The sequence below is a fragment of the Platichthys flesus genome, chromosome 7 (genome assembly GCF_949316205.1).
Source record: "Platichthys flesus chromosome 7, fPlaFle2.1, whole genome shotgun sequence".
NCBI classification, from domain to species: Eukaryota; Metazoa; Chordata; class Actinopteri; order Pleuronectiformes; family Pleuronectidae; genus Platichthys; species Platichthys flesus.
Genome location: NC_084951.1, coordinates 22,429,294 through 22,455,037, shown reverse-complemented (window position 1 = coordinate 22,455,037; position 25,744 = coordinate 22,429,294). Strand labels below are relative to the sequence as shown.

The following is a 25,744-nucleotide window of genomic DNA, read 5'->3' as shown; positions in this document are numbered from 1 at the left end:
GGGAGACAGATATCAATATTCCTGCGCCTGGCTCAAAATGATTTTTCACCGTAACACAGAACTTAATCGTACAAAGTTTCCTTTTTGTTTTCATCCGGGTTTAATGGTTTTAATTCGGGGGAATGCTAATCACACGAGATGTTTGTGGAGTTTGATTTTAAAGCCGTGGATTATCTTGGAATGAAACGCACGCACCAGTTTAACAACTTTCAAATCACATGCTCTTTAACATAATCGAATCAGATTGAGCTTCAGTCAAAGTTTGAAATCAGCTTTACATTTGATCAATTTTCAATCCTGTTTTTTTTTTTATTGAAGCAGTGATGACGATACACAACTCAACAAAAGATAGAGATGAGTGCAAGAGTGAAAGAGTGAAAGAGTGCAAGAGTGAAAGACTGAAAGACTGAAAGAGTGAAAGAGTGAAAGAGTGAAAGAGTGAAAGAGTGAAAGAGTGCAAAGGCCTCTCTGAGTTCACGCTATGTCCCTTTCTCTCCTCCAGGATTCCAGACTGACGACGTTCTCACTGTGATTGCCTCCAGCCGCTGTTCAAGCATCGAGAGTTTGACTGTAAGTATGTTTTCGAGGCTCTGAGCCGTAACTGTGAACTTAAAGGCTGCGAGACAGGGTGAGCGAGGGAGGAGGAGGAGGAGGAGGAGGGGGATATTCTTGACTTCATCAGAGCGGCCCAGCGTCATCGCAGCGACCTTCCTTTTTAGGAGGAGACAGTTCACTGCACAATGTTACATGCCCACGTCCTCTGCTGCTCCCCTCTCAGAAACATCGCCCAGTCCTCGTCGTCTCCGGAATCCGGCTCGCCTCATCTCCCTCACTGTCCACTGAAGACACGGCACAGAAGGCAGACTGTCCATGGCCGGGGGCTCTCTCAGACCGTCCCATAATCTTTCTGATGAGCTGCAGGCTAAAGACAGTTAATTGCCCTGAAGAGAAAAAAGCTGAGACGTTAATTCTCAAAGATCTGATTTGTTATTTATTGCTCGTCGAATTATCTCAGATCACGTGATGCAATGGAAGCCAGCGCAGCAGTACGGTAGAAGTAAATAGATCTGGGCACTTGTGTAATCACATGTTTTGGACTCCACAAGATGTCAGCATGAAGCATGGTGCACTGGGTTCCCCCCCCCCCCCCCCCCCATCTGTTCTTAGAAAGGCTTTGCATGTGCCAGAGAGGAGGGAGCCCACTGCAGTGTGTGGTGGGGGGGGAGAGAGGCGTGGTGAGGACGAAGGTGCAGCCCACTGTGAGCAAGCATGATTTACTGTACCACCGGCTCTTTGTGCGCCCGCTCCTGCACACTCCAGCACTCAGCTGATTAATCAGAGTCATTTCCATGAGTGATGGAAGCTTCAGTACCTCAAGGGGGGAGGAGGGGGGGGGGGGGGAGAGAAAGCTAATAAAACCCAGCGGACAACAGCTACGCCTGGAAGGACGGTTACTGGCTGCTGCTTTCTGAACCGGCTCTGCTCATACGGCCATCACCCCCCCCCCCACACACACACACACACACACCCCTCCCCTGCCCTGTGTCATCCCTCCCTATTATTAACATTGATCAGCTCAATTCATACTGAATGCAAATCCAAACCCAAGGGACGAGTGGTGCGGGGTTAGTTGTTTGAATATGCAACGCTTTCGGAGGTGGAAGCTTTTACTAAATGTTAAAAGTGATTTACATAAATATATATACTATACTATACGCAGCAGAATAAATGAAGGTTCAGGCTCCTGTCTACGGATGAAGAAGACAGGAAACAGTCAATAAAAGAGTCTTTCCCATCGAGATGATAAATAAGAACTACAAGACAAAGTTGTTCTTGTTTGACCTTTTTAAAATCAACATAAACAGATTTTTTGGTTGGAGAAACTCGCTGTGAACGGAATTATTATTGTTATTATTAGTTCATATATCAAACATGTCAGCCAATCTTATGTAAATGTAGTTTGCTGGCTGACTGCTAACATGGTTTGTCCTCTGTCTGCTGCTGGGTAGATTGGGTACAGTGGGATTTGAGTGTTTTTAGAACTTTATTTTCTTTAAACAAGGCTGAACGTGACAATACAAGTGGTGAGAGGGAAAGAAAACAGTAGAAAATGTCTTGAGGAAACATGGAATCTAGATAAGTTCATTATTATGTTTAACACCTTTCACCAAATGATACTTTGATGCACAATATGAAAACATCTACTTATATCTGCTCAATTGTTTGTGACTGGACATTTTTGAGTGCAGTTAGATATAGGGATGATGTTCATGAGAGAAGGCTTTTTAAATGATTATTTACATTATTTGACACAACACTCTATTTGGAGTTAAACGTGTATATTTAAAAATGATAAACAATGAAAAAAATATAAAGATATTTTCACGATTCACTCATCTTATTTCCTTGCTTGACTAATGAATTGCTCTACAAAACATGAACATTTATCTTAGAACCGAAGCTCCTCTAACAAACCATATTCCAATTATTTTACAATTTATAAAAAAAAGATTCTGACTCGAGGGAACCATCAAATGTTTGACATATGAGATCGTTCGCCAATCAAATAAATTCTCAAATCATTTAATTGACTTTCATTTCCTAAACTTTATAGATAGATTATTTAAAAATGTGGCCTTCCTCCATGCTAAAATTATTAATTTTATAATTGCTTCTCATGAGCCTAACTTTACTTTTAACAAAAAATTTGCCACTGACTCTAAATTGGAATTTTCACTGGCTGCATCTTTTCAATCTTCAGTTGCAGCAACACACTTTGCAGCAGGTTGCAGCAGTTTGGAGTCCCGGTCGCAGCAGAGAGGTTTTCCTCTCACTCCGACATAAAATGAGACAACAAACCCAAAGTCCTGCTCTGCTGCACATCCTCACATCTGCAGCGGCACGTTGGACAGATATAGACCCGGATCTAATCCCTCGGCACTGTGCGTTTGCCACACGTTGGTGCCGGCAGCAGCCACTGGAGAGATGTGTGGAGCAGCAGCCATGCTTCACCGTGCTTCACAGTGTTTGAGGCCATCGCAGGAATCTCTTCATTCGAAAAAAAGAAACACCAAATGCTGTTTTATTTTTGTGCACGTGTCTCGTATCTTTCGTCTGTTTTCTGAACGGCAGTGTATCTTTTCTCTTCGTCATCCCTCCTGCTTTCCTCTTCACCCTCTCTGCTTACTGAGGGTCTGCTGAACATCACTACTGTCTCAGAAGCCGACGCTGTTAACGGTGACTATGTCACTTTAATCATTGCACAGAGGAACACATGGTGGTGCATGTGATTTGGGCAGAAGAAGCTGTGTAAAGGAATGCATTCTAATGGCTTCCTGTAGTCATTGACTGAGCAGCTTTAATACGCGGCTGTGAGCTCCACTCAGTTAGTTTCCACGACACACCCGCCTTATTAAATATGTATTCTAAGATGCTCTGAGTCTCTCTGGGGACTTGGCCTGTTTAGTTCAAAGTGTGGTCTGATAGAGTTTATTCTTTCCTTACTATGAATTTACGCCAGTGATAACTTGATAAAGAGTGTGTTTGTGTGTGTGTGTGTGTGTGTGTGTGTGTGTGTGTGTGTGTGTGTGTGTGTGTGTGTGTGTGTGTGTGTGTGTGTGTGTGTGTGTGTGTGTGTGTGTGTGTGTGTGTGTGTGTGTGTGTGTGTGTGTGTGTGTGTGTGTGTGTGTGTGTGTGGTAGACCATCTCCCATAGATTCAATAGAGAGTCCTAAATGTCATAACACGTCGATGAAGAGGGAATTGAAAAACATGCGGTTTGTGTGTAGCTTAAACTGCAGTGGAGGGCTGCCATTTTATTTTCACCCTACACACAAAAAAAACAACATGGAGGCAGCTGCAGGAAGCGGCTTTGATGATGTTAAAGGTGATGTTCTGTATTTTCTCTGAATGTCAACGGATCCTGTGAAAGGACCCAAGCCCACAACGAATGGATCCTGATAAAAACCTAAAGCCTTTGCTGAGGTTGTTCCTCGGTGTCACACGTCAGTGAGTCACACCGGTGCACCTCCTGTAACATGTTCTGAACGTGGATACTGCAGTTTCATTCAAATGTGTATTTTCCAATCCCACACGCACTGTCCTGCAGCTGCAAATACTCACCCTCCACCCAACCCAACAAAAAATCCTTTTTATTATAAACTGCAACTCCCAGTTCTAGTTAAACCACTTTGCCGTTTTAAAGCCCCTACAAGGAATTTTTTAACTGGTTATGAAACAGTCTCATTTTAATAACCCTGCCTCTTTATGACCTACAACAGCAAATGAGACATTTAGGGAGATAATTGGCTTTTTCTATTAACTACTGTCAATATCTGTGATCAGATCGGATTACCTGGGATGTCAGATCCCAACGATTTGCTCCAGTCAGGCCTGAAAAGCATATGTTTACATTCCCGCCGGCATGGGGTTTGGTTTCAACCATTCTTTAATCCCCTGGAGATCTCACGTACCCCAGAGACCACCGGCATGACCTTCCCAAACAAAAACGGCGGCGGAGGGAGAGGAAACAGAAGCGGGGGGGAAGCGAGCCAGGCTAGGCGCCATCAGCTAAAGGCTAACCCGTACACAACGGAGCTCCAGAGTCTGTTCCTCGCCAACGCCAGGAACTCTTACAAACAAGATGGATGAGGTCAGAATGAGAATTACAGCCTCATCATCTCAGAGGAGATCCACAGGCTCAAACTACAGAAACACTGTGTTTGGGAAGTCTTGATGTCGTGAGATGGATCAGCACAGTGTCGGTCTTTTCATGAGACTTGTTAGATAACAAGAAAATTTATAATAACAACGCCCCTCGTTTAACTGCTCTGCCCCCCCCCCCCCCCCCCCATTGAATAGGAATCCCTTTTAATTCAAAAGCATCATCAGCATGACTCTGTGGACCTTGTGCTGAGAAATGGTTTTTTTTGACAAATACGTGGGAACAAATTAAATTCCTCCCATCACTTGTATGTTTAGAGATGACAAAAGCCCCCCCCGGCTCACTCTCCATCTTTACTGATTGAGACTTTATTGATTTCTGGTTCAAGAGCTCATTGCTGGCCAATAAGGAGAGTGATTCACTTAGGGGGACGATGATAATTCTCCGTGACACGCTGTCTTACCCGCAGGGCTCCAAGCTGTCCGTTCCAGCGTAGGTGTAAAAACAAAGAGTGTGTCACCTAATGTCATTAAACAGGCAGATTTACACAGTAATATGCAATAAGGGGGGGAAACAGCAATGTGAGCTAAAGGGTTTTAGGCCATTGCCGACCATTTAGGAGTATTTAGCATATTTTTTATATTTTGCTAAGAATCTTTGACGATTTTTAATAATAGGATCACACTCAAAACCCTTTTTATTAAAGGGATAGTTCACCCAGGAATGAATTGACTCATTATCTACTCACCACTATGCCGAGGGAGCTGGTGGGGGATGTGTTTGAGTCCACAAAACACTTTTGGAGTTCCAGGGTTAAACAGCTTTGCAACCAATACAACACCAAAGGAGCAGTATGGAGCCATTTTCTTTTCTTTTTTTTGTTGTTGTTTGAACAATCGTTTGACATTTACGTTAACTCATGTTTTTCATTCTTGGGTGAACTATCCCTTTAAGCTTTAGTAGCTCATATACAGCAGCGTGTAAAACCCTATACACATACTGTATTTGCCCCATATAATATGTAAATATTTGCGTCATTCTTCAGAGTATTTAAATCTCCCTTGATGACAGTGGCAGTGATCCAAGTGCAAAGACGTAATGCAGATAAAGGGATGGAGAGAGAGAGAGTCAGCTGCAGACTCCATGCTGCGGTAAGCACACATCCTCCTTCGTGTGCTTGTCCTATTATCTCGAGGTCTCATCTACAGTGTGTCAGTTTTCTTTTTTTCTTCTTTTCACTTATTTACATCCACTCTGCAGCCTCGTGAGCTGAGGAACAAACCCGAGCTGTGCGGAGTCCCCGGGCGGCAGCGCTGCGAGAGGGAGGGTGTGGGTGCCGGTCGCACACAGGAGCATATGGATGCTTTTTGGGTTGCCCTCATGTGTTTGACTGGGGCACAGATTGCTGCATATACGGCGCCTTGTGAGCAGCATCACAAATCAGCCGGGGTCGAGCGCCGGAGTGCAGGAAGGAAGATGGAAGAGAGAGAGAGAGAGCGAAGGGGAAGGGAGAGGGGGAAGGAACGGAGGGGAGGGGGATCCTTTCAGTGGAAGGGACAGAAATAGTGGAGACAGGGAGAGGAGGAGGGGATTGAGAGGAAAAAGAGGTGGGGGTAGTCACAGAGAGAACGGGAGAGCATGTGTATGTGTGTGTGTGTGTGTGTGTGGGAGATCAAGTAGTGCTGCAGTGGAAACAGTGTGAAGAGGACTGCAGCTCCTGGTGCTGATGGGAGAGCAGCTGAGGGACGTTATCCAGGCAGTGCAACCTTAACCCTGAAGTGACTCTCTGGTGAATGGGTTAGGCTGTTGTGGACAACAGGATTACGGATTTACAGGAGTACCGGTAAGGGTGTGTTTCAACTCTGCTCTCGGCAATCGCTTCAGCACTTCCTCTGAAGGACTTCCAGAATACACAGTTGTCTTTTTTTAAATGCTGCATCTGCCTTGTTGTCGGTTGTTCCTGAATGTACTGTGGGGGGTTTGTGTGAATGCAAGGTCCCTGTGCATGTGCTCCGAACTTTACTAATTTGCAAGCTTTCTAGAAAAGGCAATAGCGAGCATCCTCTGGGTCCTGATCTGCCCCGGCGTCCAGCTGAGGACCTCGTCTTCCTCTCGCAGTGGGTGTGCAATCTATCACGCTCTCACATCAGGGAGTGTTGGGTGGATTTTTTTTTAGCATGGGGGGACTGCAGCCCTGTATCTAGATTATTCTCATTGATCATGCCTCATTTAGCTTGCCTGGTGGGTGTAGTACATCTTTCTTTCCTGGAGAGTGTCCAGAAGGCTGCCTCGCTGACAGATGCTCTGCTTTCCCCTTTAGCTACAGCAACATCTCTCACAACCTCATGTGAGCACGGGGGAAACGGCCATGTGGAGACGAAGGAATGACACTGAAGCACTTCAGCTCTACTGTATTATAACGCAAGATGTAAAAGCAGACACAAGGCACAATGTTGAACCTTAGAGACCAAACAGACACACAGGAGAGGAGGCTGAGGAGTGGAGAGAGTAGAGGGGTGGGGGGGTGGGGGGAGGTTTATAAAGTGCTGCAGGATGCTCTTTTTTTTTTATCTCCTCCTGCTGCCTCTCGTGGGACATATAGCACAGGCAGCACTGAGGTAACACTACCAAGGACAAACACTATCCTGGGTTGCTTGCACCTATTACTGCCTAATGCTGACTGCTGCAGTCCTGCATCAGGCCTGTCACTCGCACAACCGACTGTTCACGAAACAAGATTTAATTCCAATTCATTAGAACAAACTAACTATAAATAGCGGCGGCATTATTTCTGAAGTGCTTCGTAGAGATGTGAGAATTTTGAACCCCCTGATTCTAAAACATATTCAGTACCTTGTGCACAAAAGAGATTTATTTGCTTCTCCCCGTCTTCATGCAGCTTTGTGTCCTGAAGTCACATCTTGAAATATAAACCAGGTTTCTTCTTTCCCCAGAGCCTCAGTCTCGGTGCTGTTGTAATTATCAGAGGCGGTCGATGGCTCGTATTGGGAGAGGTAATGTGATCGCTCAGGTTTTAGATGTGTAGTAAACAGTGTGGAGGATGTGAGGGATCATCTGAGCCGTATATAAGCAGAGTGCATACTGTAGCAGCATGCATGTTTACTTCTCCAACATCCAGTGAGTGCAGGAGACTTGTTTGATACGAGCATGCTCTGAAGCTTCTTTTTTTGTTCAGCTTCTAAAACATTCAGACAGGCTCATTAAGTCTGTACCTCGGGCTGCCACTCCCAGTGGCTCCCACTCTGAGAAAAACTCTCCTGGTTTCTCTTATTTAACCAGAAAAATGAGAGGGAGCTTTGAAGTTCACCAATCTCATTTCTCTTTTCTCTTCTTCGGCTCCCCGTAGGAGGGCGGCTGGTGCCCGGATGCGGGAGCTGCTCAAATAAGAAGAGAAAGAAAAGAGGCTTATTCTAAGTGCCTTGTAGAGTGGGTGTGCCCTTGTGTAGCGATATCACCCTTGTTTTCCTACCTCCTGCTGCTTCGTTAGCTTGAAACGTTTCCTCTCAGCTCAAATTAGAAAGTGTTCCTCCAGCAGAAGTCTGCTCAAATGCACTGGATCCTGGGGATGAGTCGGTGATTTTTCCCTCTGACACTTTAGAACAACTGTCATCGTGATTGCTTGTCAGCGCCTCGCTGCAGGTGAGAGCCACTCACGGCTGCAGCCCATGTGACGGCGTGTTGTTGGCAGAGGATGGCAGAGAGCGTAAGTGTTAAACGGTCAGACGCCGTCACCCCCAGCTTCCTGCCGTGCTGATTGGCCATTTTCTCCACTCTGAATTCTGTAGAGGGAGGAAACCGTGCCAGGTTTGTTTTTTGTTGTGAGATTTTCAGCAGATTTTCTCTTCTCACCTCTTTGCTTTATGCTGGAGGGACGGGGGGGGGGGGGGGGAGTGGTGATGGTCATAGAGAGCACAACACACGGCAGGGTTACACTGTGGAGAATGAGTGAAATGATTTTCACCGTGTTTCATCATACTGGGGCTGTTGTGTGTAATGGCTACGATGCCACAATGAGATTGTCATATCGAGTGTAAGTGGTTTATTTAAAAGGATAGTTTTAGGAATACGCTTCTGATAGACAACGTGTCTCCAGTTCTGCACTTTTCAGAAATGAAGCCAAAATATCCCGGACCATCTCAACTGACTGAAATACATTGTCTGTGTTTTGACTTTTTTAGTGTGGTCCATCTCCCATCCACTAACATGGAGGAGATGGAGGAGTTTGACCCACTTTTCCTTAACTTTTCTGTTCAGTAAATATGAAGCCACAATCTGCAGCCAGTTAGCTTAGCTTAGCATGAAACCGGCGGCGGCAGCTAGCCTGGCTAAGTCCAATTGCAACAAAACAATAAAACACAAGATATAGCAACAAATCCTCTTCATTTGTTTAATCCATACAAAAAATATAAACTTCAAACAATTTACACTTTCTTTGTGATACTTCTGTTTCCACACCCCCCAAAAAAGCTTGAAATGTAGTTTTCACATATAGGCCAATGTACAGATCACACAAATAAGAGGAAACTTGTTAACTAGCGATCTTTAGCGGAGCTTTAATGACAACTTCCAGCAATCGGTGTTTGTGCTAAGATGCTGATTATTTTCTCGATTAACTGATTAGTCTCTGAAATGTTTTAAAAATAAATAATGTCCATTACATCTTCCGGGAGCCCAAAATGTCAACCAGGTGTCCAAGAGTGAAACACTTTTAATCTATTAGTACAGGGAAGCAAATATTGATATCAGTAAAGCTGCACCAGCAAATATCTATTGAATAATTGATTGATTGACTAACCGGTTGGGCTTAAAAGGTCATCTAACCTGCTGCTGGTTACAGTTTAATATTATAAAAAAGAAATCATTGTAGATCCTCTCATCTGACACTCCAGAACTTGAAAGAGTATTCCCTGTAATTTCATACTATTCATTTAATACAGTTCTAATGGAAGGTATTGATTTTCTAACTTGAAAAAGAGAACTCACAGCCTCACTCTCTATATCATTTTCTTTTTGAAATAAGAATGTCAGCACGGCCTATCTGCATTGCCGCAGAAGCCCTCGCCCCTTTTTTTAAATTTTCTCCTCACAGCCTTACATGCAGATTGGGTCACTATCTCTGTGACAGAATGATTAATCGACCTATCAGGGGACGGGGAAAGAGGTTGAGCTGAGGGTGGGGGCAAGAGGGGGGATGTATGGCAACTGGCTGTAAACGATCCTGCAGCTGCTCGTTCAGCATTCAAACCCCTGTGCCTCCTTTTCTCAAGGATCTCTCCTGATAATAGCTGAGTCACATTCAGCTGCAGGTGAGAATAAGCATTCTTTTATCTGCGGCTGCAGGTTTGTCAATGAGCCTCTCCGGAACGCCCTTCGGGTCAGCACACAATGAGATATATGAGGGAGAGGCTTTTCTCTAATTGTCCTCAGTGAGATGATGCGCGAGGCACCTTCTTGACATCCTTATCTCGGCCGCTGCTCTCAGATCAGCAGTTGACACCAGCAGGATTTCCTGATGCACTCAGCTTTTTTTGTTGACGTGAAAAGTGTAATTGCCACGCCTCTGACTGATGCTCGTGGATTCTCTTATTGTTTGTGTTTGCATTCAGAGCGTGTCGTCCTGATGCTAAACACACGGGTCTGTAAATGTCCTGCTCTGGACTGATGCATAAGCAGTTCTGCTGACTGTGTTGCAGATCAGTTGTTGAGTGAATGTGTAAATGTCACTCTGTTGTTTTTATTGGTGCAGAGTAAAGTTTATCGCAAAGGTGCCGACTGGGAAAAAATACAGATGTCATCAGTTCACCTCAGGAAGGAAATACCAGTGGTTTGTTTTTGAGGTTTTCAGATATGTGGAGGGCTGGATATTATCCTGACATTTTCCGGAATGTCTAAGTTAGTATATTCTGACATTTTCTGGATTTTTTGTGAAATTTCTGAAAGAACGTTTTTTTCTCATACGAGAATACAGCAGGAACATTTCCAGAAACTGGAAGAATACAAATATATATCGGGATGGAAATGGGTTGTAATACATCTAGAAGATATAAACAATATAAATAAGACAAAGAGATTCTAGAGCTTTTGAGCTTAAGGTCCGACATCGTTGATTGTTTTTCTTTTTTGGACAAAGGGACAGAACAGACGATTTTTGAAATGCTGCACAATTATTAAATGTCAGCCAGTAAATGTTTCTGTGTACAGGCAGAGAAAACAGAAACTTACTTTACAGACCATTTCGATTAAAGCTGTGCACATAATAACTGAACCATCACATTACTCTCTTAAATCTTCGTACTGATTATTTGAGGATTTGGTTGGTTATTGGTTCGGTGTCCGATTCTCCAATTCCTTAAGTTTTACCGTACAGCAGTAGCAGGCTACATCCATTACCTGTGGGTAGCCTGGGTGAGCGTCACTGAAAAAACAAGGCAGAGGAGCTCATTAATAATGAGTCACACACAAAATGCCCCATTTCTGCTCAAGCTCCGGAAAGAAGAATGAGAGAGGAGACTTAGAACAGTTCTGAGATGGATTCGGTACAAACACATCTAATTATAACCTTATAAATTGTGAACTCTAGAACCTGTAACACTGAAGTCACTGTTTAATCACTGTTAAGTAAACTGGCACCAGCCCTCAGATGCCTGGCACGCTGCCTCTGATGTATTGTGGCAGGAGGCTCGAAGCCTCTTGGTCAGGGGCTTCAGAATCGGGATATGGCGTTTGCCAGAGCTTTTGTCAGTGTCCTGGCTCTCGACAACAAAATGACAAAAGATGGGAGTGTTGTGCAGCTACATTAGGCTACCTTTGCAGAAATCCATCTCTGACACACTTAGCATGTATCCGGCTGTGCATGATGCCGCCTGAAGTCTTTCTCTTCTGCAGGACCGAGCTCTGACTCTGGGTGCAAGTGATGAACGAGAGATACGCAACTTGAGGCAGCTACTGCAATGAGAAGGAAGTGATGCATCTGAAGAACACAGAGCATTCAAGTTTTATCAGTTTTTAGCTCATTTTCTGAATAGAAGTAGGAATAATAATTGGTGCATTTCCATCATAATATATTGTATTCTTTTTATTAATCATACTGGTAGGTTCCGATCAGACCTTGTCCCACACATTACCTCATACTTCAGCGGTAAATAACAAGCAACACAGCCATTACTATCCCATATGTAATCCTATTAAGACTTGGCCAAAATGAGACTATTATGACTGTGGGGGGGCCCCAAGTCCATTACAGCGGGCGTGAATTACCACGGAGTAGCACGAGTTCAGGGACAAAGCTGCACATTATCTCTAATTGAAACAACTCCACCATCTCAGCACAGCTTCCTGAATCTGGTAATGCTCTGTCTGCCGGATCCGATGGAATACTATGTCCCTCGTTCTCTTGATGTTGCCGAGTGTTTCAGCTGAAATCGAGTCCAGACGGGTCCGAGGTCAGCCGTGACTCAGACGCAGCCGAGCCAATATTCTCCCCCATGTTCGAGTGTGTGTATCTTTATAAACTCGAGATGCATGTGATGCCTCTGAACAATTAGCCTGTAAATTATATCCTAGCCGGCTTACGCAACCTGGCTCGTGCCTGAAATAGCTCAATGGAATTCAGATGAAATGAAACAGCCACTGCACATGAGAAGTATAAATACATAGTTAGAGCACACATGCATATGTAACTTCTCGGAGAGAGAGAATCTGCCTAGCTGTGGAAGAACTACTCCCTCACATAATCGGTTCGTCCAATCAGGACTCTCTCTAGTTCTGCTTGAACGTTGAAACAAGAAGAACATCCATCCCACTGTGATGCAGCAATCACATTATAGACTTGGAGGAAATGAAGCTGCACAGCTAGTTCAGCTGGAGGCCAAGAGCTGCAGCCACCCACGCTCCACCCGTTATGTCACAGATGCTCGGGGTCTCAGTGGGGGGGCGGAGTGATTTCACCGGGGTCACATTATCCTATGTTGCTCAGATTGCTTCGTGTCTTCGAGGGCCCCGGTCGCCCGGTGGCCTGTGACCAATGAGTAGCCATTGCTGTTGTCACGCATTGAATACAGCAACCTTTTCTCTGTGCCCTAATATTCAATACTTAATTTGCCGCCCCAGTGCTCCTGACTGTTGCCCCCGAGCTCTGCGGTCACGTGACCCCTCCACTCCCCCACCCCCCATAGCTCGTTTTTCTCTCCGTTTACAGACGCCATTTTGAATCTTTATTCTTAAGATGCTTATGAGCCCTCAACCATGTGCTGCATTTAAAAATGAGTGAACATTGTTATGTTCTTTAAGCACACACCAGTTTAAACACACAAACACTCGTAGAGACTGTCCACTGGCGGGCAGCTGTATGGACTAGTGTAGGAGGCAAGTTGTCAGGGCTGGTGGGGGGGAGGGAATAAAGGACATGGCCGTCTGGCTGTAGTTCATTAATTAATTGCTGTTCAGGGCACTTGTTGTGTTGTAATGAAGCAGCTGCATGACTCCAGCTCACTCTCCTCAGGTTGTTTTTCTCTTGGATCCCAAACGGGCTGCTAATAAGCCCTTAACAAACACAATATCCCCACAAATGGCGGCGGCTCCTCCTCAGGCCGGGGTTTCCCTTCACCGGGGGGGCCGGGCGTCACGCTCTGTGGTCAGCGAGCCGGCACACACGCGTGACGTCAAACGAGGAGAGGACATCTCTCAGACGTGTGTCTACGTGCAGGGAGGGATCATTATTATCATTAGGGTTTGACAGGAGTCGGGTAATTAACTAAGAGCATGGAGCCCGTGGGCAGATCTGAGTGTTTCTATAATGATGATGATCGAGACAACATAAGATGTGATAATCCATGGGCGTGCATTTTTTATTTGAAGTGTTCTTCTTTACTTTTCTTTCTTCATAGTTATAAATCTCTGCATTGTGATAAACAAATGCAGTTCAGCACCTTGACTGTGCTGCAAAGAGCAAACCCCATAGCCCATGGGCAGCGGTGGGGGGGGGGGGGGGGAAGGGGGAGGATGAAAGGTAACGTGGAGCCCGGCTGGGGACCTTTGTTGGGTCTCGTTCCCCTTCAGCTCTCCATTGTGTGGAATAAAAGCACAAAAATATAAATATTCTACATGCAAGAACCACGTCAAAAGTTATCATCGCCTACTGAAGCTACCGATAAAATATTTGTTACAAATCACAAAGAGGAAGGTGAAGATAAGCAAAAGCTGTTATAGGGCAGGATTTGGGTCTTTAGGAAGAAGTCCCTGAATTTACCTGATGCAATTTTTTCCCTCCTATTGCATTGCCTCCATCCCTTATCTACACGGCTTTCCCTTTGAGGGGGAGCTGGAGCCAATCCCAGCTGACACTGGGTGATAGGCAGGGTAAACCCAGGACAAGTCTATCACAGGGCTCAAATATAGACGAGCAACATTTCACCCCTACACTCACACGTACGGGCAATTCAGAGCCGCCAGTTAACCCAACATAAACGTGTTTGGACTGTGGAAGGAAACCAGTATCCACAGTAAATCCTACCCTAACCCTGAACCTTCCTGCTTGAGATGACAGTGAATTTGAACCCTGCATGTGTTTAATTAATAAAACAAAACAAGCATGATTCAATATCCTCTCCCCGTTTTCAACTGATCTTTTTCACAAATATTCAATCTGTCCGTCTCCCCCTTCATGTGTCTCCTCATGGCCTTCAGAGTTTAAGAGACATATTTAACGACAGTAGATTTTCAGTTAATATGACGTGTTAGTACGGGGGGGGGGGGGGGTTCTGTTCCCATTTTGTTTGTGCAAAGATAAAAGTCTTTGATGCTCATCCAACTCGGAGCAGTGTGTCTAGAGATAAGCGGCGGACTACGGCCGTCCCCGCTCCGCTCTGGGCAATGGAGCTGAGCCATTTTGTTTTAGCAAATTCTGATGACTCAAACACTGACAAAATGAGACTCACATTGGGAGACGGGGGTTCAAAACTCCCACAGATCTCAGTCAATCGACTATTATGTGAAATGAATATTGTATAATGAGTAGATTTTTAACTCTAATTCATCCAAGGAAGGTTTTCCTGGCAATCAATGCTCTTGTTTCAGCGAATGTCCAGCTCTGCACTTAAGACAATTACACACATTCACACCTAAAAGCTGCTCAACAAAACCACAGTGAGTCTGATCCATTAGCCGCTGTGCAGCTCCAGTGGACCAGATGGAGGTTAAGAGCCTTGCTCAAGGGCATCTGAGTGGTGGTAATCAGCAAAGGCCAAGCTCTATTGCTTCCTCGTGCAGATTTAACCACCTGCCTCCCAGTTCAAATCCAGGAAGAAAACAGGGAATCTGACTGGGAGGTTTATGATTACGTCCCTGAACCAATAGATTTAAGTTTCTTTTGATAGCTCAGAGTGTGAAAAGTGCTTATTTATTGTGTAGATCTAGTTATTTATGAATATGCATGTTTGTGTCTCTCTACAGTCTGCGCCACAAATGAATCTGGCTTTATGGCAGCACTATGAAACCATGTGGCCTGCGCAGTAGATCAGACATCATTCCCTCTTTGCCTTTTTAAACTGAACTAAAGAGTTAAACACTGTCCCATTTAAGAATCTACACAAAATATGGCTTCCACTGATCACTAGCAGCTAGAAAACTGTTTAATACCTAGTTAATATGCTCTGAAGGTGTAACACTGCATTCTTTAAAAAGCAGTTAACATAGTTGCTTCGTGAGGAGTGAGCACTGAGCGCTTGCCGGGAAGAAGGACTAATGTCCGTAATAAAAGAATACTGCAGGTCTGTGTCCTCTCTGTCCGTCCTCGCCCTCAGAGAGGAGCAGATAAAATGTTGGAGCCCATGTCGGTGAATGTTAATTTAATTGGTCTGGCTTCTCGGGATGTGAGGGACAAACAGGGCGAAACGCACATAAACCTGGAATGTACACTGTCACAGAATCTACAGTAATGTGCAGCTCAGAGCGGAGACAGTGAGGCCGGCGATTGCTCTCTTATTGAATGTGAGTCATTTTCTCCATAACCCGAATAAAGCACGGACATTAGCTCAGTTCACATCTCAGTCTGTGATCATAAGGATGTTGGTCATTTGCAACATCCGCCCACATAACAGCAGCGAGTTTATTTAAATATACATATGTGACAAGATATTATGAGCTGGTTCCGCCCCCTTAATCATAAAAGTGTATATCCTTCTCGCTGTCAGTCTTAATTTAGATAACTAATATGTGACACTAAATAAACCTGGCAGCAACTTGGACGATTGAATGTTGGGAAAATATTGTTGTTACCCTGACTTTAATAAAAACCCACAGGAGTAGAAGTCTCTTGTTGTTATGCTCGTCGTGCTTTTTCTACTTTTCTGAATCGAGCTCTCACCCGATCACTCATGGCTCCGCTGGCAGGCTCCACTTGTAACGCTGTGATTTCTGGGGCCGATAGGAACTCTGATAGAACGTCCACTTGGCCCCGTGGAGGAAACCCTGTTCACTGGGGAAAAGGCTGTTAGTCGTTTGTTGTGTTTATTTCTCCGCTTAAACACCTCCCCCCACCCCCCCGCCATTGTCCCCCCGCCAGCTACGTATCGAGCAGTGTCAAGACAAAACAAAGCTGTGATGAATTGATGACTGATGGTTATTCCCTCATAATGATCGTCGGTAACTCATCTCAATATATTCTCCGCTGACCTCACAACCCCTGTGAAATATGTTTGGAACACAGTAAAACGGCAGACTGCAGTGGAGACTGCGGTTTGCCGTGATCAATCATTTTTATAAAATGAATTCTTGGTGCACTTCCTCAGGGGAAATGGATTGGATGTTACCGAAGGTTCCGACCTTTCCTGAGTCATGGTAAAAAGGAGATTTATCATAAGTTTCAGAAAATTCCTCACAGTTGTTTTGGTCACGTGTCAAGAGCTGGTTTATGAGATTAGAGAAAGAGTCCAATGCATCAATTCACCTGATTGACTCAAACCCACAGGTTCTTCAAATTAGATCCAGTTCTTTAACCAGTTCTTAGAAACTCAGACCAACATTTGCACCAGTTTTTAGTAAAATTATTGAAATGTGTGTTTTACTGTTATTACGGATATTGTATTTGTCTTTTTAACTTGTTCCTGACACTTTTTCTCTATTGCCTCTTCATCCTCTCTAGAACATGACTCGCCCACTGGTGATGTAATGGTTCACTTGTAAAAAACCTGCTTTGCTCTTCTGGTTTCAGCTGGAAACTAACTTTTAAATTCCAAACTAATTTATTCCTGTTTAAACCTCACACACTAGATTAACACTGAGTAATCCTGGAGGAATTATAAATGCTATACTCTCTTTTAATTGCATTTAGTTTTTTTGATGTTCTCTCGACTCTCTGGAGAATAAATTGATTAAGATTTTCCTGCGACTGAACCTAACCACCTTGAATTAGAGACTTCTAGAATACTACAGCTATCCCTTTCCTGATGCAAGTCCAAATACCTCAGTGGCAAATGTGGGGAAACCAGTTTGTGTCCGTTTGTGTCCAGCTCTGTTTTTCTCTTGTGGCTTCTTTCTCTTCAGTGTCACCAGAGACAGAGAATATCTTCCCGAACTTGTTCACGGTGCAGAAGGCTGACAGGTGTCACGCTGTTGCTCCTAATTACATTTATTTGTCGGATGCTTTCGCCCAGAGCGACATCCTTTTTTGTCGCGTTCATTCCCTTTTCAAAGAGCAACGCAGGGGTTCAGTGTTTTCCTCCGTGACGTTGGAGCCTGTGATCAAACCCCCAGTCGTCCAGCAGCTGTCCCTCTCCACCACCACCTGAGCTGAAGCCCCCGTTTGATCCCTTTTCATAACCTGCACACGAGAATGAGATGACGCAGAGTTGAGTGCCTCAAATCAGCGTTTGATTCAGACGTCAGCCTTAAAACCACTCCGACCATAACAGGTGGCGTTTTGCAAGTGTGCCACAAATCACTCTCTCATTTGATTGTTTTCTTTGTGCCTCGTTATGGATGTCAGACTCGTCGTGGTGCTGCATTTGTCCGTGACATGTTTTGGGCCGTGTGTCATTTTTCTCTTTCAAATGAGCCCGGATACATTGAAATTGGCTGAATGAATCAAGCCTGTAATGAGCTACTGTCAATATCTTCCATCCAAGTGGGGGTATAATGTGCGAGTGGAGGAGAAGTGGCACTTAAGGCGGGATGACTTCATGTTTTTCAAGCAGTGTTTTTTTTTTGTGTTGCTTTTCAGGGGCCGTGTGTGCAGCCTAAATGACGAAGTTCAACCTGTTCAAGCATCAGACATCACCCATGGTCGCTGCTAAGCCAACCGGGGCCAGTGCCTTGACTGTGTCCCCAGCCCCCGTCGCGTCAGTCGCTGCCGACAACTCCACCGAACCCGTCGACAAGAACGACGGCTTCGACGACATCAAAAACAAGTTCCTGAATGAAATCGACAAGATCCCACGTGAGTGCCGCGCCGAACGCCAAAGCTGTTCCGATCAAGCAACTCTCCATCGATGTGGCTCCTGAGCAATCATTTGGGAATTCGATTTCCTCCCTCGCTGTAGGCGTTGGCGGCCTCATAATGTCTTTATTCAGTATTGATCACTGGCTGCCCTTCCTAATGGCAGAGAAATCTAATTTTCACCCAATCTAATTGCTAACCCAGCACCCCTCTTACTAAATATATTTGTCCCAGGACATGACATGGAGCAGGCTAAATGATTGGTTGGTCAAATGTCAAAGTATTTTGCTTCTTCACCTTGTGGGTGTTAACGAAGCCGTCTATACATTGATCTGTATGCCCCCCCCCCCCCACCCCTTTCCACAGTGCCATCCTGGGCCATCATCGCCATCGCCGTGGTCGCTGCTATACTCGTCCTATCGTGCTGCTTCTGCATCGTCAAGAAATGCTGTTGCAAGAAGAAGAAGAACAAGAAGGGCAAGAAGGGGAAGGGTGACATGGGAATGAAGAACCTGAAAGGCGGAGAGGTATGTTTCACAGCAGGAGGTCGCGTCACGGCAGAGAGAGCTTACGCCCACGCAGTAAACAAAGCCAAGCAACATTAGCCTGTATATGAGCCCGTGATGTAACAGCTGTGGGACCTACAGAAAAGCTTTTCCCTGGAATTGAAAGCAAACACGAATGTAAAGATAGATTTGACTCAGAAAAAAATAGATGGCCGCTTGACCTCCTCCAAGGCTAATTTACCATCTTGCCTTTTCAAAGCAGTGTTCCCCATTAGTTATCTACACTGTAGTGGCAAATCATGTTCAATCAATCAAATTCTAATTTGCACCGCCACAGTTTCATAATGAACAAAAATATTTTAATACTAAGGTGAACAGCGCTATCTGCAGCTCTCTGCGCTAACTTGCGCTATCATCCATAATGTTTTTACCATTCACGCAGACAGTCACACTTCATAGTTCCAGCTGCAGTTGTACCCGCAAGTGGCATGTGATGCAGTTTTCTCTGTCATTGAGATCTGCTTACCTGTCATTTAAAATATATGTTGCGTGTGAGCGTGACCTTCCTGCATACAAGTGCACCCCCGCTACAGCTATAGACTATATTAACTCTGTGGGAAAAGCAACAAAGATATTGAACAAAAATAAATCCTGGCTCCGCCCTTATATTTTGGTCTGCACCAATATTAATTGTGTAGTTGCTCGGACCATGTCCCAACCCCTCCACAGAGTTCCATGGAAATAGGTCCAGTAGTTTTTTTGCGTAATCCAGCTAACTACCGAACAAACGCTCATGTAAACATTTCGTCTTTGACGTAGGTAACAAGCAGCATTTTAGAGCCGTCATCCTCATGTTACACGTTTGAGTCAAGTCGCATAGAACTAATTTGAATTTTCATATCACTGGCACAGACTGTTTAACCTTTTAATGTCTTCCTAACCGAATCAAGTCTATTCCCCGCAGGTATTAATTACATTCTTTATCCACCATGATTATGTTTTATATCTCTCTTCTTCTTCTTCTTCTGTTTTTTTAATTTTTTTTTGTTATGTGATGTATTTGTCATGAATGTTATTGTTGCTATTTCTGTCACTTGTGCTTTTTGGGATTTGAGTGGAAAATGACAGGACTCCTATCGGTTCAGCCCAACCATGACTCCCCCCCCCCCCCTTCCGCAGTCATTAAAGAGTAATTATGAAATTTTGCAGTTGGCACAATGGTGTTGTTTTGGGCCCGTAATTATAATTTTTTTTTCTTCACACGTGTGATTGATGATTTGACAAAGTACAATGAGGCTACATCTAAAACCGGAGTTGGCTTTTTCTTTTTAAAACCCATCGGCCCTGCCGCACAAGATACGATTGTGCTAATGAGGAGGCGCCGCTGTCTGTCATTTTCCACGCTCCCTCCGGTGTAGCTGACTGCATTTGCTGTGATTACCCTTCTTTGGTGTCTGCTGTGAGTTCAATCTCTTCCTTTGTCTCTGCTCTCCTCCTTCCTGCTTTGTGTCTTATGTGTGCTCCGTGTATCTTGACTGTGGTGGACTTCTTTGCCTACGGTAGGTCTGATGGCACGCGGCACCCCTCTCTGGCCGCACTGTGTAAGCACAGACCAGGGCAGGCAGGGAGTGGTGGTGGTGGTTGGGGGGGTGGGGGGCTGGGCTGGGCTTGGATTGCAATGATGATGATGATGATGATGAGTTGCTATGGCTTCCTTAGTTTTTTGCAAGCTTAGGTGCTGCGGGTGCTTGAGGAATCTTATGGGAGCGTTTAAGCTGCTTCGCCACTGAACTGATATGCCGCACCAACTGCTGTGTCTTGATATATCCAGAGATTGCAAATGTTTTTTAAACAGACAGCGACCTGTTTAAGTGTCTATGGTTTGAAATGAACGTGAAACTCATGAGCCTTTGAATGACGAGTGCACTCAGCAACTCACTAGAGATCACTAACATGCATGTGCAAGGGGTAAGCTGGATATTTGTCAAGAAAAACTAAAATAGCCGAGACGTAACGTAACGGAGAGCTTTTTGGCACGCCCCCCCCCCCCCAACAGGCCTCAGACAGCTGAGATCTCACAAACGACTCCTCTCATGAGAATCACACTGACTCGTGTCTGAAATTCACAAAACGAGCTCCGAGTTCCTACGAGTTGAAGCTGTTTGAATCTATTGACAAAGACCAGCCTACGCCCTTGCAGTAGGTACCATTGAATGGCCACAACTTGACTTGAGAGTAACTTTCCTGGATGACCCATGCTGCTGACATACAGTCATTGACACCCCCGCTCTCCCTGAAGCACTGTGGGTCTCACTGAGGAGGAATGGTGGGCCGGGATGTTTGCCCACATTTGCAGTCAACTACTGATTTCAGTCGATTCGAACAGTTAAAGCTACGATCAACCGACATATTTTCGGGCATCCATTCAGACACACCACGTCTTTGTCTTTGAACCCCCACCGGAATTTGAAAAACAACTGGGAATTCTCAATGTAGCATGATCCCTCCATGGACGTGAACATTTCACCCAGAACACATGTGCAGAAATTTGGGGCCTGACACTAAATAAAGACAGAGGTAAAAAAAATAAAAATACTAAACTTCATTAACGATGATTCATTTACATTCTCCATCAGAGAGAAACGTGGATCCTGCATTGTGTGGCCCGGCATGCTTGAATGAAAAGCATTTACCACAATAAAGATGGAGAATGCCACGTGTAAGGAATATTGTGTGAGAATGAGTGTGTGTGAGAGAGAGAGAGAGAGAGAGAGAGAGAGAGAGAGAGAGAGAGATTTTAAGCATGCACGAGGGCTTGCATGTAAGCAAATGAGAGTGGGTGCATATTCGTCGTGTATGGTACAGTATGGTATGTGTGACAGTGCGTGTATTATCTGTGTGTATGTGCGCATGCATGCTTGTGTGTTTGTGTGTGTGTGTGTGTGCGCCCTGTTCCTCTTCCAGCTCATCAGTGAGTAGCTGGACCTTCCAGTCTTACGAAGACATCCGTGTTTGGAAAGTAGGCCACACTGAGAGACCACGCAGCTTCACACTGTGTCCGAAATGAGACTTTACTTTAGGATTTACATCTGAGCGGAAAATCGCCCCCCCGCGCTCCATTAGTCACGAGCCTCAAAAGCAAGATGGAGGATGAGAGAGGACACGATTCACCTTCCTCATCACACCCCAGTTAACTCAGTCAGTACGCTGCTGAACTTTAAGATAAGACATGTATTTTTTCAAGAGATAAATGAGAACAGGAGACAAGTATAAGCAACACACCACGGATATGAGATATTATAAGTCATAAGAACAATACGCAGCACTTCCAGAGTGAATCCACCAATGAGTGCTCGGTACGTCAGGAGGAGAGAAACAGCAAACAGTCACGTTGGCTTGAAGTCAACCTGTTTGTCAAACAGCTCGTGTTGCTGCAGGAGTCTTTACCTTTTCAGTTTAAACAAAGCTTGAGAGCGTTTCCAGTGTCAGGAATCAACTGCGTCAGCGGCTTGGTTGAATCCCGTCCTCGGCGCTCCGTCCTTCACTTCCTCTCAGTGAGGACGCCGTGCTCCCTGAGACGGCCTGTACCCGAAACCTGCTGTACACGGGGAGGACAAAATACCAAGGACACCTTTCACTATAGTGCAATGATAAACTGCAGCTCGGTAATAGATGAGGGTTTGAGCTTTGTGCGGCTTTTAGGGAACAATATCCCGAAATAATAATAATAACCTCCAGCCTGTTGAGGTGTGACTTTGGCTCATCCAGCCTCTCCTCTGTGTGGGACACGTCCTCACAAATTTTTTAAGACTTTGCAGACAACTTAACGTGACTCATTAGGGGGTGAGTCATACTTTGTGGATTTGTGTTGCTGCCTTTTTTGCAAAAGGTGAATTCCCTCAGTTTCCTGTTTTAATGCTCTAATTCCACAATTAATGGCAGCGACACAAAGTGAGTCGCGTTAATGTGAAAAAAGTAATTCCCGGCGATAAAAGCTTAGTATCATCATTTTTATAATTGGATTGAATTGGATTGCATTTTATTTATAAGGTGTTCCTGACTTTTTCTGTCCTCCTCCTGTATACTGACTGTTTTCTGTGTTGTTCTTCTCTCTCTCTCTCTCTCTCTCTCTCTCTCTCTCTCTCTCTCTCTCTCACTCTCTCAGTCTCTCTCAGTCTCTCTCTGTCTCTACACTCTTTGCACAATAAACAGGCTTCTATTGAAATCACATTTTCTTCAAGATCTTTGTCGTCCAGGAGAAAATCCCCTGCCTCTGATTTTAATCCGATTACAACAGACATGTAAATGATCATGGTTGAAAAAAATTAAATAAAAGAAAAACAGCAAATGGTGTCACCCAAGAAATAGTGAAATCAAGTCAGGTTGCAACTGTGGTCATTGATGAGCAGATTGCACTAGTAACAGCGTGGTGTGAGCGGGGGGTAAGTGGCAGGTAGGTGCTGTGACTCACCTGACTGCTGATGCCCAGAGGTTTGGTGATCAGCACGACCGCCGCCTCAGAACCGTCCTCTCACGCCTCCCTCTGCCACCTGCCTCCCCTCCCCCCACGCCCCCCCCCCTCCCCTTCCCATCTGTCCGTGCAGAAACTACAGGACGACGATGACGAGGAAGATGACGTGGAACCCGGGCTGACTGGGGACGAGAAGGAGGAGGAGGTGAAGGAGAAGGAGAAGCTGGGCAAGCTGCAGTACTCCATTGATTATGACTTCCAGGAGAATAAGGTAAAGACTCCAGTGGTGGAGGAGTATAATAAATAGACATTGGCTGAGAGACGGGTCTACTGTTGATGTCAAAGTACCACATTAACAATTTCCTTGAGTAAAAGTAAGTAAGTACTTGCTTTAAGATATACTTCGGAGTATTCAAAGTAAAAGCACATGCTCAGTGTAGCCTCCTGGGTTAGGGTTGGGGTTAGGGTCCAATTGCTTTGCTTTTCATTTTCTTCTAAGAAGGAAATGCATTTCTATTCCTCTTTCCCCGGTTCCACCTTTTCCTCTGACTTCACTTCAGATTGAGTTGTAGTGTGAGCTTAGGAAGGGTTCCCAGTGAAGTGGGATGTAATAACACACTTCCTCCTCGCTCCCTCCTCAGCTGACTGTGGGAATCCTGCAAGCCGCCGACCTCCTCTCCATGGACAGCGGCGGCACCTCTGACCCCTACGTCAAGGTCTTCTGCCTCCCTGATAAGAAGAAGAAGTACGACACAAAGGTCCACAAGAAAACACTCAACCCCGTCTTCAATGAGACCTTCGTCTTCAAGGTAAGCCGAGGGACTGTGTGGTTGCCCCTCACTTATTACTTATTGAAACAGCATGTCCGTCTTTCTGTTTAACGTCCAGACGGGTCTTGTAAAAGGTGAACGGCTCCTCCTCTCTTTTGCTCTTTAGCTGAGTCGCTGCTGAGATTCTTTTTGTGGCCGGCAGTGATAAAAAGCAGCAGACGTGGAGAAGGTGTCTGACAAGGAGACTGTGGTGGAGAATCGAATTAGAGGAGAAGGCCACCTCTGGTGCACCCGGCCTGCTGACACAGCTTTATAAAAAAGAAAAAACAAAATTCATATGGCTTTACCTTGTCAAAGTCAGGCCGGTTCTGCTGAAGCAGCAGGTTATCAAGTCAGGACACAGGAGCTCCAGGCCACAGACACAACCCATTTAGTTTTATGGTTAAAATCGGTGCTGACTTTTTACTCATCTGCTCAGAAACTGTTAGAAATGTGTGAATGTAAATGCTCCCTGGTTACTGTCTTGCAGATCCCCTTCCAGGAGATGGGCGGGAACACTCTGGTCATGGTCGTCTATGACTTTGATCGCTTCTCCAAACATGACGTCATCGGAGAGATTAAAATACCCTTGAAAAGCCTTGACCTGGCTAAGCCAATTGAGGTGTGGCGAGACCTGGACAGCGCGGATCAAGAAGAGGTAAGGACGCCGCCGCCCCCGGTTTGAACGTCACCGACAGAAAACACATTATTCTTTACGTAGCAATGACCTGGCACAAAAAATAAGCACAACACAAGGTGTCTCTTTAACAGTCGGATGAAGGTCGTGATCTTTTTGGGGTTTTTAATTCTCACTTACTCTGCTTCCTCTGCAGTCAGGCAGTCCGTAGTTTGATGCTTTCACCATTACGCTGCCTCAGGGCATGAAAAACTGATTTTAATCGATGCAGCCGCTGTCTCCCCGGGGTCACCTTAAAAATAAATCACTCACTTTGGAGTTTTTTTAACTCACACACCGACTGGATGTGCTTGGGAAATAACTCCTGCTGTTTTTTTCAAAAGGGAAGTTCTGGTCGTCTTGCTCCGGGAATGATTTCCCTGGGAAATTGGTAAAAATGTCAAAAAACGAAATCCTTATCTCGTAACTGCTGAACAAAGATAAAAAAAAAATGAAAACTCCGGATCAGTGCCAATATGTAATTCTTCCTTGGCTCATGTCGCAGCCTTCAAAGATTTTCATACTTTTTGCATAATCCTGTTGACAAACAGACAAGACAGGGATGAAAACAAGCTCAGGTAATAAATGCACAAAAAAACAGGGGACAGTTTGTGAATCTCTGATCGCACATCAGAGAAAAAGACATCTGCTCCGTGTCAGCCGTCCTTTAACTTCCTCTCTCCTCTCCTCGCCCCCACAGCCGGAGAAGCTGGGAGACATTTGCATCTCCCTGCGCTACGTCCCCACTGCTGGAAAACTCACCATCTGTATTCTGGAGGCTAAGAACCTGAAGAAGATGGACGTGGGCGGACTGTCAGGTGCTGAACACATCACGGAGCCGAGCATCAACCATTACACTTCATTATCACACATGCCATTATTCCAGTGTTCCCAGTCTAACACAACCAGGCACTTTGGTCACCTTAGCGTGGGACGTGGATGCTCGCGGCGTGACTGCAGCTCTGCTCACGTGCTGACGCTGCAGTACCCAACATTGCAGCAACCCCCCCACCCATACCCCCCCAACCCCACATCCAACCACCCCCCCCCCCCCTGGCTTCAGTGCTGGCCCCATCTGTTGGTGCATTACAGCACTGCAGCCTGAACGTGCACGTCCAAGGTTTTCTCTTTTCTTTTCATCAGCTCATCGTGCCCTTTGCCCTTTGC

At 45.2% G+C, this 25,744-nt stretch overlaps 1 protein-coding gene across 3 annotated transcripts in view; it reads left to right on the top strand.

Annotated features, from left to right (window-relative positions):
• syt2a (synaptotagmin IIa) overlaps positions 1 to 25,744 on the top strand; it is a 49,571-nt gene that overhangs the window by 22,496 nt on the left and 1,331 nt on the right. Inside the window, exons 3-9 of one of the 3 annotated variants that reach the window (XM_062392415.1) lie at positions 503 to 570; positions 17,900 to 18,115; positions 18,482 to 18,642; positions 23,235 to 23,363; positions 23,734 to 23,901; positions 24,392 to 24,559; positions 25,278 to 25,395. In XM_062392415.1, coding sequence (XP_062248399.1) covers positions 17,920 to 18,115; positions 18,482 to 18,642; positions 23,235 to 23,363; positions 23,734 to 23,901; positions 24,392 to 24,559; positions 25,278 to 25,395 — 940 coding nt within the window. In that variant the 5' untranslated portion in view covers positions 503 to 570; positions 17,900 to 17,919. Of the gene's footprint in view, positions 1 to 502; positions 571 to 6,320; positions 6,506 to 17,899; positions 18,116 to 18,481; positions 18,643 to 23,225; positions 23,364 to 23,733; positions 23,902 to 24,391; positions 24,560 to 25,277; positions 25,396 to 25,744 lie in introns of those variants that run through there. The other 2 variants (XM_062392413.1, XM_062392414.1) reach the window with 2 other exon arrangements.